We start from the raw sequence: 15,953 nt of genomic DNA, 5'->3' as shown, positions 1-15,953 counted from the left end.
AGGAAAATGAGATTTTTTTCCAACTTTAAGAGTACATTAGGTCTTCTCTTTCTGGAGTTTTATCAGATGCCTGGATATTCAATATTTTGAATTAGGTTGCTGTCATTGTTTTACAATTATACTTGTCCGTTTATTTAAATTTTAACCTTACGTAGTCCTTGACTTTCTTTCTGTCGATTCTAGTGATCCAGTGTCCACTCTTGACCCCGGACTCCCCGCATCTTAAGCTGAGCACTCACAACCGGACTTACGGTGATCGTGTCAATTTCTCCTGTCCAACAAGCTACAGACTCGTCGGGGCGGCGTCCTTACACTGTTTGAAGAACGAATCCTGGTCGGACTATCCGCCCATGTGTGAGGGTAAGTGTGTACAAACTATACAAACTGACGATAAATATTCGAATCCAGTTTTCGCTGCATAAATCTAGAATAGATATTTATAAGAGTACAGTCTATTGTCTGTTGTATGTCCATGCAACTAACCTCACAAGGTGTAGATGGATCTTCGCCGAATGTGATACGGAGGTTCAATATGTCAATGCTGAGATACATTAAAATCTTCGATTTTGCATTTTGCCCTTTTGGGGTTTTTATGGAGGTTTTCGCGTTTTTTATTTGTTTGACTGCTAATTTGCCCCCTGTAGTTGGATGTGTAATTTTTCATTTTTCAGTTTTTTATTTACCACTACTTTGCTTCCTGTTGATGGATCTTCAACAAATTTGACATACAGTTTTGTTGGGTCTATGACGAGATACATGTAAGTTTGCAGTTTCACATTTTGTGCTTTGTAGTTTCAAGGCTTTTTTTGTTGTTGTTTTGTTTTAAAAATTACATATAAGGGAAGCAACTTTTCATGTCTTGGAATAATCTGTCACTAATCATTAATTTACATAACGTCCGTCAGGGGACCAGTACTCTATTTAGAATATAATAAAACTAATATAAAAGAATTATATAAAATCATTAAGTTTCTGTTCTTAGTTATTTCAGACCATAACAGGAGCGTCGAAAGCCAGTCCAGACCCACTTTATTTCTGTTTTTCTAACATTTTAAAGAAATTATCAAATAGAAAATCCTAAAATACGACAACAGCGACCTCATAAACAAGGAAACACGGTAGCAGTAACCTTTTTTAACCCACAGTATAAACGGTAATAAAGTAACAACAAATATTTATTAGATTTATAAAGTAACAAGTATGTATTAATTATTATTTCAATCATTATTAACGTATGTTTGCAAATAAAGTCTGAAAGTTATGTTTTTTTACGATTAAATGAAAGTGAAGCTTAATGGTGTTTTGTGGGTTTCACGACATAACCTGTGAATTGGAATTAAAAGGTAAAATATTAGTTAATGAAGCTAGTGCTATATAGTAAACTGATAACACGTAAATAATGTTATAAATTAGCATAAAAACTGGAATCCTGTAATTATTAAAACACTTGGAATTATTAGTTGGATAACCTCGCTGTTTTCCATGTTTTCGGTCGTAAACCTAATAGCATCACGCGAGGTTTAAATTGACGTTAAATCTATGAATGAAGCTCAAAATGCAAAATAATATTTGTAAGTGTAAAAATGAATTTTTATAGTAAATATTAATTTCCAAATAATACTTATGCATTACAACTAAGTGTATTAATGAATTTAAGTTAATAAACCACAAAATAAAACAATCGCTACGATAAGATACATGCAGCTTACAAGTTGGGTGTTGGCACTATCCACGAAACCTTCATATGAGTGCTCATAAATTTATAGCAGCACACATGCGACAACATAATCGAAGAGGAGATACAGAAATTTTAAAACGCGTTCATAACAAAGAATATTAGCCATTTATGCGGATCATTATAGGATGTCCTATCATAATTTCCACAAACAACAGCGAGTGACCAACGAGAACTAATTTCTCAATCTCAATTTCTTCAAGCCGTACGCCATCTCTAAATATGATTTTCTCTCTTGGTTAAAAAGTTTGTTTGTTTTTGAATTTCGCACAAAGCTACTCGAGGGCTATCTGTGCTAGCCGTCCCTAATTTAGCAATGTAAGAGTAGAGAGAATGCAGCTAGTCATCACCACCCACCGCCAACTCTTGGGCTACTCTTTTACCAACGAATAGTGGGATTGACCGTCACATTATAACGCCCCCACGGCTGAAAGGGTGAGCATGTTTGGCGCGACGACGATGCGAACCCGTGACCCTCAGATTACGAGTAGCAAGCCTTAACACGCTTGGCCATGCCGGGCCCTGGTTAAAAAAGTCATTGTAAACGCAAATAACTAAATATTATCTAACAAGTTTCTACTTTTATTAATATATTTTCAAATAAACTGACCGCTTGTAATTATATTTTAAGAATTCAATAGAAATAAATTCTCTGTCACAAAAAAGAAAATACAAAAAGAACTAAGGACAAGTATCTTCAACAAGGTAAACACAGGGTATCGAAACCTTTAAAAAGCCCCCACCAGTGGCTCAACAGACACTCAGCAGGTTTATAATAATCGGTTTTCGATACCTGTAATAGGTACAGCAAAAATAGCATAATGTGCAGATTTACGCTTAAGAATAAACAGACAAAGACACGACTGTATGAAACACTTCGTATAATTTAGGCTGAACGACTAACATTTTAATTTTAAATTTTAGAAACTTAAAATTAAAACAGCTCAAATGAGATATAACGAATACAATAAAACTATGTAAGATCATAAATGTTAAATTGGATAAAATTACTTTTTATAGACACGTACTGTTGAATAAAATAAAAAATCACTTATACAAATAATTAATATAATTATTTTTTATCGTGATTATAAAACGTTTCACAAATATAAAATCAAAAACACGAAACGATACAACTGCTACTGTGCTATTAACGTAATTATTTGCTTTGGTAAACAATAAACAACACAGCTTTAACCGCACGAGATACTTTTTTGTTTAAGCCTTAAACAGATTCAAACAGTATTATTGAAAGTAAACCTACCTCTCTGTTTTTCTTTGTGTAAGGCCCAGCACGGTCAGGTGGAGTTAAGGCACTCGACTCGTAATTTGAAGGTCGCTGGTTCGAGTCCCCGTTACACCAAACATGCTCGCCCTTTTTTTCAGCCGTGGGGGCGTTCTAATGTGACGGTCAATCCCACTGTTCGATGGTAAAAGAGTAGCCCAAGAGTTGGCGGTGGATGGCGATGACTAGCTGCCTTCCCTCTAGTCTTACACTGCTAAATTAGGGACGGCTAGCGCAGATAGCCCTCGTATAGCTTAGACGAAATAAAAAAAATAAAACAAAAACTGTTTGTGTAAATTAAATGTGTTTTCCCATCGTTTCAGCTATTACTTGTACACCTCCACTACCCCCTCCTAATGGTCGAGTTCTAGACACAGGACGCTACCTGACGGGCGACACAGTAACCTATACATGTCATGCTGGATTTGTCCTTGTTGGCGAATCAATGGCGGTTTGTAATGACGTCGGAGAATGGTCTCAACAACCACCGATATGTAAGTTTAGTTACTTACTCAGTGTATCGATTACCAGGGGGTTAGGTTGTTGGGAGAGTCGTGATCGTTCGCTAGACTCTAGTGTTAAAAAGCTGTAGTCCTAAAATAGATGTGGTAAATGAACCAATAAGAACTTGCTTTCCTCAAAATTACGTTCTCCATCGAGATCGAACAGTATAGTAGCTGATTGTTTCCAAATTCGAAAAATAATTTTTCTTCACCTTCTTTTTTTTAAGTCGTTAAATAATTTGTGTGCATCCAATACACTTTCTAATACATGACACCTGATGTCGCATCAACTGTTTTAGTTTTGGATGGCGAATAAGGGTCTATTTTTTAAATGCAAAGACGATATGGGGGAAGTTGTTAAATATATGAGTTCAACTGCTCTCGTGTATAGCTTATACAGTAAATTAAGCCACACATTAAAATATAGCTTTGTAGCAACACTTCCCTCTGCCTGCTTTGAACATGTCAGACAGTTACGTTATCTGATTCATTCATAGACTGATCAGGTTACAAATAGACGTCAGACAGTTACCTTGTCCGATCTGTTCGTAGACTGAATATATACCAAACAGTTACGTTATCTGATTCATTCATAGGCTAATCAGGTCACAAATAGACGTCAGACAGTTACCTTGTCCGATCTGTTCGTAGACTAAATATATACCAAACAGTTACGTTATCTGATTCATTCATAGACTGATCAGGTTACAAATAGACGTCAGACAGTTACCTTGTCCGATCTGTTCGTAGACTGAATATATACCAAACAGTTACGTTATCTGATTCATTCATAGACTGATCAGGTTACAAATAGACGTCAGACCGTTACCTTGTCCGATCTGTTCGTAGACTGAATATATACCAAACAGTTACGTTATCTGATTCATTCATAGACTGATCAGGTTACAAATAGACGTCAGACAGTTACCTTGTCCGATCTGTTCGTAGACTGAATATATACCAAACAGTTACGTTATCTGATTCATTCATAGACTGATCAGGTTACAAATAGACGTCAGACAGTTACCTTTTTTGATCCATTGATTGATTGATTGAATATATTACACTAACACGTGAAACTCTTAACTTATATGAATAAGTTATCTCTCTGATTCACATACAAACGTATCACACGTGTAAGAAATCTAATTAAATTACATTTACATGTATAGGCGGTCTTAGCTATTGGGCAAACTGGGCAATTGCTAGAGGCTTCATACGTGGAAGGTCCTCCTTTACTATACCTTTTAACTCCTTGTGGCACAGTAGTATGTCTTCAGACTTATACTGCTATAAACCGGGTTTCGATACCCGTGGTGGATAGAGCACAGAAAACCCTTTGTGTAGCTTTGTGCTTAATACTAAACAACAACAACTATGCCTTTTAATTACTCCCCCCAGTGGGACAGCGGTATGTCTGCGGGCTCACACCTTTAGAAATCGGGTTTCGATACCCGTGATGGTCAGTGCAGATAGCACATTGTGTAGCTTTGTGCTTAATAGTAAACAAACAAATGAAACATTTTAATCTACTTCTGAGTTGTTCTTATTGATTTACCATTATGGAGCCGGCCCCATTTACTGAAATCTGCTTGGGGCTCCAGAATCACTAAGACATGAAAACCTGTTACAGAATATAGTTAATTAACTATATCAATATCTGTTTTTTAATTAATTAAACGTAGATATTGCGTGATTTTGTTGTTCCAGTTTACCACAGAGTCTGTTCACAGGGTTTACAATAAATAGACTTTAAACTTGTGCTTTGTGATTTCGGTTTTGTTTTGGTTTTTTGGGGGTGGAATGTATATTTTTCGTATTTGTTTTGATAAACTAACCAGAATACGCGTTAGGAAATAGGATTAGCTACTTAAAATCGGATTAACGGTTCGTAGACGACAAAGTTTATCTTGGTCTGAATCTTTTATAATTTATTGGAATGCTTTTGTTTTCTTTCACCAAGATGGCAGACATCTTTTCTTTATGTCCTTGCAGGTAAACCTGCTTGTGAGTTCCCAGGTGAACCAGCAAATGGATACGTAATCCCTACAAAGTTCCATTATGACATTGGCGAAATTGTTGTCGTGTCGTGTAACAAGGGGTTCCGAACTCTTGGATCCAAAGAGCTCCACTGCATGCCCTCCGGCCATTGGTCTAATCCATTGCCACATTGTCGCCCTTACAATAGATGAGTGAAGGATTTTTCCCGCCTTCCCGAAGATGACATGAGTAAAAACTACTAATAACTTGGTTGGTTCGTTGGGTTGTGGAAAAGGCTTGTTATTGATCATATAAATTTGTGATAAACGTTAGATATGATTCGAGATTCAAATGTATGTTACATTTTCGAAAAAAAAAACACGAAAGTTATTCCTGATCGAACAATTATTTGATGGTTTTATAGATCAAGTCAAAGAAGCCGCTCCATTGTATTAAAAAAAGTTGAGAAATGGAGCTTTGAAAGAGAAATCTAATAAAACCTATAACTTGGTAACATGCATTCTTTCCTTGGTACGGCTGACGACCTATTTTCTTATTTTTTCATGAAACTGGAATTATACAAAATTAGCTCAGTTTATAAAAGGAAATAAAAACCATGTCGGAATTATTTGATTATTAACAAGACACAAATATGTAGGCTTCACTTAAAAAACGTTTCGATTATTAACAAGACACAAATATGTAGGCTTCACTTAAAAACGTTTCGATTATTAACAAGACACAAATATGTAGGCTTCACTTAAAAACCGTTTCGATTATTAACCAAATAAAATATGTAGGCTTCACTTAAAAACGTTTCGATTATTAACAAAATAAAATATGTAGGCTTCACTTTAAAAAAAAACGTTTCGATTATTAACAAAATAAAATATGTAGGCTTCACTTAAAAACGTTAAGATTATTAACAAAATAAAATATGTAGGCTTCACTTAATAAACGTTTCGATTATTAACAAAATACAATTTTGTAAAACAACATTCAGACTTCACTCAAAATAATTTCGGAGATTAACAAAATAAAGATACATAAAATAATATATAGCCTTCAGTCAAAAACGTTTCGATTATTAACAAAACGTCAGTTTTGCCTTAAAGTAACAGAATTACAATTTTTTTTTAAATGATCAACAACTACTCAAGCGCCACCAAGCTCCTAATTTTTCAAGTGTGATGTGTTTATCCGAAATACGATTGTTCATAAAGTTCTTTCTAATGTTCATAATAAAGCACGCGCTGTTAGCATCTGAAACAAACTAATATTATTTTCTATGTGCTAGAATATTGGGTTTTTGAAAATCTAATATCGTGACTGCTGATGCTTCTTTGTTATCATGTATTTATACACTACATATCAATAAGTCCGGCATGTAACCTCGTTTTCGGTTCAAATAAGTCTTAAACTCAATTTGTCCAGCGCCTACGAATTAATTATAAACAGTGTATATATGTGTCTTTGTAGCATTTTATTTATTGCTTTAAAATAAAATATGTGGAAAAATTATTCTGTAACGTGTTATTAAACGTGTTTTTTCTCTCTTTATCTCTCGACATAAGGGTTAGATCGCATATTTCAAATGGCGATCTATTCAGTTATTTCTCATTTACCTATTTTTATTTATTCATCGTCAAGATATGAAGGTATAAGTAATTAGAACTAAAAATTGGAAAACTTAACGCATAAAAGCTAGGTCACTGCCTAGCCAAAGTATTGTTACGTCGTCAAGACGTAATGCATTCTGTTTTCACGCGAATTTCATGTCTCGTACGCGATACAGCATCGACTGTAACCCTAATCGTGATTAATTTAATGCTTATTGACGAATTTGGAAGGCCCAGCACGGCCAAGCGTGTTAAGGCGTTCGACTCGTAATCCGAGGGTCGCGGCTTCGAATCCCGGCGGCACCGAACATGCTCGCCCTTTCAACCGTGGGGGTGTTATAATGTTACGATCAATTCCACTATTCGTTGGTAAAAGAGTTGGCGGTGGGTGGTGATGACTAGCTGCCTTCCCTCTGGTCTTACACTGCTAAATTAGGGACGGCTAGCGCAGATAGCCCTCTCGTGGCTTTGTTCGAATAGTGGGATTGACCGTAACATTATAACGCCCCCATGGCTGAAAGGGCAAGCATGTTTGGTGCAACGGGGATTCGAACCCGCGACCCTCAGTGCCTTAACCACCTGGCCATGCCGGGCTCCTACTATAGACACGTATTCGGAGAGCCCATTTGTGTAGGTTTGCGCTTAAACTACAAGAATAACTCATCTGATAAAAAAAATATATATTAAAATATTCAAGAAGCTGCTACCTTTACTAATGATGGTTAAACGTGTGTCTTTTTCTCGCTTTCTCGTTATATCACTTTAAACCATAATCAGATTTTAAAGTTTAAAGAACTTTCGAGATGTAGAATAGAAATGGGTTAAAACATAACTTGTATTCACGGCTGTCAAGACAGGGAAGAATGACGTTTATGGATATTAAATTAAAAAATTACCCTAGAGACACTTAGAAACAAAATGGCGCTGTTGTACTTCGGGTCTTTTTCCGCTCTGAAAACGTTTCCACGTATTAAATAAATTATACACCTTAATAATAGATAAGTAGTTTTATATGACTAAAATGCATCTTTACTGTGGTTCACTTGTAGAGTTTTGCTTTGTTTATTTAATCTCATCTTCCGAAATCTTGATTAGATTTACATAATAAATATATTCTATCATCCGTAACTGTTATAAATGCATTTATTTATTTACAGTACGTAATAGGTTAAGCTTTACGATTTTATTTCTATCACTAAACGTTTAAAATATGCTGCTGGAGAAAGGGTCGTATTGAAAGTAACTGTTACATCTCATCAGCAAGCAACGATAATTTAGTAAAATAAAAGATCCAGAACTGTTATTCATCTGTACGTTTCTGGTCAATATTAGAAAGCGAACAACAACAGTAATTACGTATTGAGTACTTTCAGGAAAAATTTACCAGAACAGAAAAAAAATAATCGCAACAAATAAATCTGTCCTGCAGGATGACGTCACTTTAACCTGAGGGAAAGGTAAAAGGAAAGCAGAATGGAAACAAGAGAGTTTTGAGAAAATGACCTTTGATGTTATAAGGAGTAGAGCAGTAGTCATTGTTTCAAGAAGTCGTGCAGTGGTTAGTGTTTTAAGGAGTGGAGAAGCGGTCATTATTTTAAGTAGTGATGTAGTGGTCAAGGAGATGGAACAGAGGTCATTATTTCGAGTAGTAGAACAAAAGTAATTATTTCAAAGTTTGGAGCAGATGTCACTGATTCAAGGAGTGGATCAGCGCTCAGTGTTTTAAGAAGAGTTACTACGGTTCCAGGTAGAACTCTGACGTTTTGGAAATGGTACGATATTTCGAGGGTAGACAAGTATTAATAATACGTTGTTTTTTTTTCAAGAAAGAGTACATTTCAGCTAAAAATACAACAATTTATGGATTATTGCGATGATTCAGAGAGAAATACAAGAAGTATTTCGATTTTTTAGAAGGAATACGACGTTTTAAGGAAAAGGATTCTGGGTTGTCTCTTTATAGCAAAAGAGACAAATACACACATTACACGGACTCTATTGGGAATTTCGTTTCGTTAGCTCTCAAAGACGTTGTAATGGGATTTGGCTTTATCGAACACCAGGGTTGAAAGACGGACACCCCATATGTTACTATTTCAGACTGCCAGTAAAATACAACTGTTTCGTTTGTTTTCTTGGAATTTATCTTCCACGTATCGACTCGTCTTGCATCGCCTGGTGTTTCATAGGACAGTTAATGTAACCCGAGAAGTTGAGTGATTGGACCCCATTTACAGTTTATGTCACCATAAGGCTAATGATAATGACAACACACAATAAACTCGTTATAAGACAGCTATCTACGACTCTGGTACCAAGAGAGAAGAGGTAAAACTTTCGTTGATCTTGGAAGACAGAATATTCGTCATATTGATATCAAATTTCAGAAATTATTAGCATAGATTTCAAGTATTCTCAGTCTGGCAAGAAGCCAAGTTACAGAATGACCTTTGGAAATTCTAAAGTGAGAGAACGTGTGCAAAATATCTATGTTTCCCATGTAATTAAGATAAATATTCTTATAAAGGAAAACCTGTATGTATGTGTGTGTGTATATTTTAGTGAAAATAAATACATTTTAATGACGTTAAATAAGCAGAATTATAAGAGAAGAGTTCGTTAAAAACAGCAAATCCAAACCTCTGACAAATTATATTAGTTTGTTATAATTTAAAAAAACAAGTCGAAACAAAAATAATTTAAACAAAAAACGCTACTGTAATTGAAAGACCCCAGAGTACAAGTTATAATGTGGCATTATAATATATATCCTAGGTTTTGGAGATGACTGCAGAAGTAGGACCTACATTGCGGTGGGGATACACCATCTATCAGTCTTAACTACCATTCGCCAATGTATATATGTATATATATATATTGAATTCCTACTTTTCACCCAAACTATTCTTTACTATATTCAGATATTTTATTGTAATGAACACAATGGTTCTTCATTAAATGACTTTTTATCAGTATCGAAAACAAAAATCAGGATTATGTTACCACACTGTACGTCATTTATTGTCAACAAATGTATTGTACTAATTTCTTTATACTCTACAGTTACTAAAAATGTGATTTGAAAACTGTTCAATGTCTGTTCGGAGGAAGAATATATTGCCTCTAGCTCGAGGACATGTGAAGTTAGAATCATTCACAAACTATACCTCAAATTTTAAAAACAGAGAAATAGCTAAACAAAAATAGCAACAAATATTAATGTCTAACTTTCTGCTAAGATCTGAAACCCATTATAAAGAAGTGAGGGTTAATGTAGCTTTCAAAATACGAGAAAACAAGGAATTTATCATATACCGTGTGAATATATAACTGACAAACAAAACGTCCATTAGAAAGAAGAACAGAAGAGCAAAAACTATTGTCAGAAGGGAGAAACTGACATACAGCCTAACTCCCTAAGGGAGAAACTGACAAACAGCCTAACTCCATAAAAGAGAAACTAACATACAGCCTAGCTCCCTAAGGGAGAAACTGACATACAGCCTAACTCATTAAGGGAGAAACTGACAAACAGCCTAACTGCCTGAGGGAGAAACTAACATACAGCCTAGATCCCTAAGGGAGAAAGTGACATACAGCCTAGCTCCTTAAGGGAGAAACTGACATACAGCCTAACTCCCTAAGGTAGAAACTAACATACAGCCTAGCTCCCTAAGGGAGAATGTGACATACAGCCTAACTCCCTAAGGTAGAAACTAACATACAGCCTATCTCCCTAAGGGAGAAAGTGACATACAGCCTAACTCTCTAAGGAAGAAAGTGAGATACAGCCTAACTCCCTAAGGGAGAAACTGACATACAGCCTAACTCCCTCCAGTGGACTCAACAGATAGTCTGATGTGGCTTTGCTATAAGAAAAACACACACACACACATCCTACCACGTAACGGAAGTCTTCCGGTGGGACAGTGGCCTTACAACGCTAAAATGCGAAGTTCGATTCCCTGCGGTGGACAAAGTAGATAGTCCAATGGGGTTATACTTTAAAAAAGACAAATAATAAAAAAATGTAACCGGAAAAAATCGTATTATCAGCTGGAATAATGCTAAAATCATTGTACGAACAAGACCTATAAACATAGATGTTCGTGAATCTATATACACATTAAAGTAAAAATATATTACAGATTTAGACAGAGGACCAAGTTCCACCACAACATAGAAAACTGTTTTAGTTTGTTTTAGCTGCGGCATAACAGCTCACAGAATAGTTTCGAGTTGTTTTTCAGGTAGAAACTTTTAACTCATAACTTCGTTATATCTTGACCGATTTGAGATCTAATTACAGTCTTGGACTCAGGAGGTCAAACCCTTTCTGTCACAGCTTAATTTGTTTTAATTCAATTATGTTAAACAGAAAAATCCCGATGAATAATAAAATCGAATCGGGTTTTCGCGCGTCCCACACTTAGTATTACTGCTTATTAACGCACAAAAATAGAGTTAATAAAAAGGAAGAAAAACTCTCTTGGGCTAAGTTACTTTAATTTTGCCTAAAAGAATTTCAAGTGCCGTGGCTATTGAAAAGTTCATCTTGTCCTCGCAAGTTTAAATCGTATTGCAAAAATAAATAAGTTAAAAAAAAAAGTATTTTCTTATAAGAATATGGCGGTTTTATGATAATCTCGCTAAGTTGCTCTAGAGGGCGCTGTTGTACAGTTTATAAAGACATTGTTAAACTCGAATAAACACATTCGAAAAAGGCAAGAAGAGGACATGAAATTTGTGGAGTCCTTTATATTAATAATATTATTTTAATTATGACGTTTGTTTAAAGTTTCTTAAATTTGTTCCTGAAGGAGACTATGTATTTAAAAAAACAACAACAAGAAACTTGTAAGGTTTTACTGAAGCTTTCAATCTGTATTCTCTTGTTTGTTTGTTTTGAATTTCGCGCAAAGCTACACGAGGGATATCTGCTCTATTCGTCCTTAATTTAGCAGTGTAACACTAGAGGGAAGGCAGCTAGTCATCACCACCTACCAACAACTCTAAAGCTACTCTTTTATCAACGAATGGTGGGATTGACTGTCACATTATAACGTCCCCAAGGCCGAAAGGGCGATCATGTTTGGTGTGACGGAGGTTCGGAACGCCTGCCTTAACACTTGGTCATGATTTTCAGATGGAAAAAAAAACATCCTATATGTTGGTTGTTTGGCACGTTATGGCCCAAAGCAGCTAGGCTATCTGCTCCCATCCTGTATGTATATAAGATAACAGTTAAGTATTAAATTATACAGTAAAATTTCGCGCTTTTTTTTTCTCGTTTCCTTTTACACTATTAATACAGTAAAAAACTCTAACTTTTCAAGATCTGTAAGTTTTTTTAATAGTATAAATTTGAGGCAAGAGATTCATAGATTTTTCTAAGATATTTATAATTTATGGAAATTGAATTGAAGTACACGAAAAATTAATGAAATATGTAAAAATATATATGTAAAATATGTAAAAATATATATGTAAAATATGTAAAAAAGATGAGAAAACAGTTTGTTTTTATCCCTAATCTCTGTTATGAACGTGTCTTGGGCCATTTACGTGGTTGAGAGAAAAACAAAATTTAAGTCTTATTTATTTTACGTGATTTAGTTAATTAATTTTAGTATACGTGTGTTGAATAGATCATAAAAAAAAAAAATAGTCCAACAACAGCCCCGCATTGTTTTGCTCTTTACTGTGTAAACTTTAAAAGAATATATAATTTGTGGCTACTAAAGGAGTGGCGAACGGTAACTGATTCATTTCTGCTTGTGTGTTGACTTAAGGAATTAAGCGATCAATAACTTCACGCAATTCTGTGATAAGTTACTGCATTAGTTGATTAAAAATAATTATGTTATACAATTAAAGTTAACGAATAAATGTGCCAATACAGAAAACCCAAGACAATATCTCGTGGCAAGAGAACTAAGTTTAGTCTTTCAAGTATTGTAATTCTGCAGCAGGCTTGTAGGACTAAACTTTTGTTTCAACAAACACCTTCTTGTTGTTGTAGTCCGGACGTTCTCACATTTTATTACAGTGGTTTCTTTGGGATTTCGCATAATTTTTATCTTAATACTAAACCCCCTGACTGATTGGTTTGTTTCTCAATTTCGCACAAAGCTGCTCGAGGACTATCTTCGCTAGCCGTTATTAATTTAGCAGTGTAAGACCAGAGGGAAGGCAGCTAGTCATCACCACTCACCACCGCCTCTTGGGCTACTCTTTTACCAACGAATAGTGGGATTGACCGTCACATTATAACGCCCCCACGGCTGGGAGAGCGAGCATGTTTGGCGCGACCGGGATGCGAACCCGCGACCCTCAGGTTACGAGTCGCACGCCTTAACACGCTTAGTCATGCCGGGCCACGAATAGTGGGATTGACCGTCATATTATAATGCTCCCACGGCTAAAAGGGTGAGCATGGTTGGTGCGACGGTGATTCGAACCTGCGACCCTCAGATTATGAGAGGAATGTTAAGAACAACAGATATACTGGAGTATAAATGAGAGGAGATTTAAAAAAAAACAGCTGTTTACATAAGTCTGTGTGAAAGAGGGACATTATTAAACTTTGGATGACAACTTCCACATACATGGTCAAAAATAATGAAGTTGAATAAACTCCAATGACGTATATTTAAATAGAATAGTCAACAACTGAACTGACAAATCGTTTCTGAAGGAACATTGGTCATTGTTCTTAATATCTCCTTATACTAGTCATATTTTTAATAACGTCTCGTCATGCTGGTCTTAATTTTTAATAACGTCTCGTCATGCTGGTCGTTATTTTTAATAACGTCTCGTCATGCTGGTCATAATTTTTAATAACGTATCGTCATGCTGGTCTTCATTTTTAATAACGTCTCGTCATGCTGGTCTTAATTTTTAATAACGTCTCGTCATGCTGGTCGTTATTTTTAATAACGTCTCGTCATGCTGGTCTTCATTTTCAATAACGTCTCGTCATGCTGGTCTTTATTTTTAATAATATCTCGTCAACATTGGCTGGTTCAGTTACTTTAAACACAATTTAAAAAGCCAAATATTTTTCTGTACTCTTATCACAGTGGTGTCAGTGAATAATTCGCTCATTTTGCTTTCATTGGTTACCGCAATTGTATCCAGAGCTTTAAATAACGTCTACTTTTTGTCAGAGTCCACACAGGGGGGTTAAGTTACTTCAGAAAACCCTTTGACAGAACAAATAATTCTTCTTGTTTCAATTAAACTATGAAACGCACTGTAAAATATTCGTCTGTTATAGCTAAACTAACAATAACGCAGTCTAACCTCACTTTACTTTTGTTGGTTTTCACAGTAGTATTTATCTGTATTAAACTGTAAAACTCATTTAAAATATTGCCTATTATGACTTATCACTCACACGTCAGCTAACTTCACGTTTTCTAACTTTTTCTGACTGAACTTTAATTGACTTGTGCTCGCTTGGTCACCTATGTTTATAACCTGTTTGCTGAAGCCTCGAGCTCTCTATAAAATACGCGACGCTATAATGAACCAAAGCTCTAAGCTAACGAGAAATATACCGAAGGTTCCAGTAAATTAGAGTGAACAATATTACAACAACTGAACTACACACACAACTTACAACTCTTATCAAGATACGCAACTAAACTTGTAATTATTATCAGTGTTCTCTAGACAAAGCTGCTACTACAAGACAAATAATAATAATCAAACTGTTATCTATTCTTAACAGTAAATAAATCACCTGCGAGTTTTAACCGTTACAATTTCGAAGAGAGTCCTTCACAGCACAGTAAACATTGGTCTCGAGAGTATAGCACTTTGTTTGGTTCAACAGACCCCTCACAATACAGATTTAATTCAAGAAGAAATAAAAATGGTTGATAATAAATGTTAAAATACATAAATAAATTCCTGTTATTTATCCTTACCTGAATTGTAAATAACCTTTGTATTATAATAAATAAATTATAATAATTACATTTCAACATCTCAATCTTGTACATAATATATCACTTGTTGTTCATAATTTAAATGTCCGTTTTGTCATATTTCAACCGGTTTGATTAACGCTCGTATTGTACGAAAAGTCTCATCGGCAGTGGATGTTGGTTGTGTTTGAATTTCGCGCAAACCTACACGAGGGCTATCTGCGCTAGCCGACCCTAATTTTGCGGTGTAGGACTAGAAGGAAGGCAGCTAATCATCACCACCCACCGCCAACTCTTGGGCTACTCTTTTACCAACGAATAGTGGGATTGATCGTGACATTATAACGCCCCCACGGCTGAAATGGCGAGCATGTTTGGTGTGACGGGGATTCGAACCCGCCACCCTCGGATTAGAAGTCGAATGCTTTAACCCACCTGGCAATGCCAGTCCCCCGGCAGTACATATAGTTTTATTAATGTATTTATATGCATTGTTCTTGTTTTTGTTTTAATTAAGCACAAAGCAACACATAGAGCTATCCGTGCTCTGCCTACCACGTGTATCGAAACCAGGATTATCATTGTCCCGCTGAGGGCCACATTTTTCTTTACTTAAACTTTCAGAACAGGTCCTCACAGTAACGATATTTTTGCTTTAATTGGTTTATCACATTACATTAAACACTTGCATCGAGAGTGTTACTTAGTCAGTTCTTGACAGTGTAATGAACACTTCCCTATAGAAAGTCCGCTACTTTGGTTCTAAAAAACGATTTTAAAGGACAAAATCTTCCAATATTCTGACTCTCTTTGTTCACTTTTACGACTCGATTACTGTTTTTAATTTAACTCATAAAACACAGGTGAGGTTGTTGAAATCAGATAACCAATCAA

General features: G+C 35.5%; 1 protein-coding gene across 1 annotated transcript in view; it reads left to right on the top strand.

Moving 5' to 3' along the window:
• LOC143228817 (locomotion-related protein Hikaru genki-like) overlaps positions 1 to 6,370 on the top strand; it is a 65,465-nt gene extending 59,095 nt beyond the window's left edge. The window contains exons 7-9 of the mRNA XM_076460187.1: positions 184 to 360; positions 3,344 to 3,514; positions 5,519 to 6,370. Coding sequence (XP_076316302.1) covers positions 184 to 360; positions 3,344 to 3,514; positions 5,519 to 5,715 — 545 coding nt within the window. The 3' untranslated portion in view covers positions 5,716 to 6,370. The remainder of the gene's footprint in view (positions 1 to 183; positions 361 to 3,343; positions 3,515 to 5,518) is intronic.
• Positions 6,371 to 15,953: the final 9,583 nt, after the last annotated feature.

The sequence above is a fragment of the Tachypleus tridentatus genome, chromosome 10, assembly GCF_004210375.1.
Source record: "Tachypleus tridentatus isolate NWPU-2018 chromosome 10, ASM421037v1, whole genome shotgun sequence".
Lineage (NCBI taxonomy): Eukaryota > Metazoa > Arthropoda > Merostomata > Xiphosura > Limulidae > Tachypleus > Tachypleus tridentatus.
Note: the sequence above shows the minus strand (reverse complement) of the source record. Positions and strands in the feature narration are given on the sequence as shown.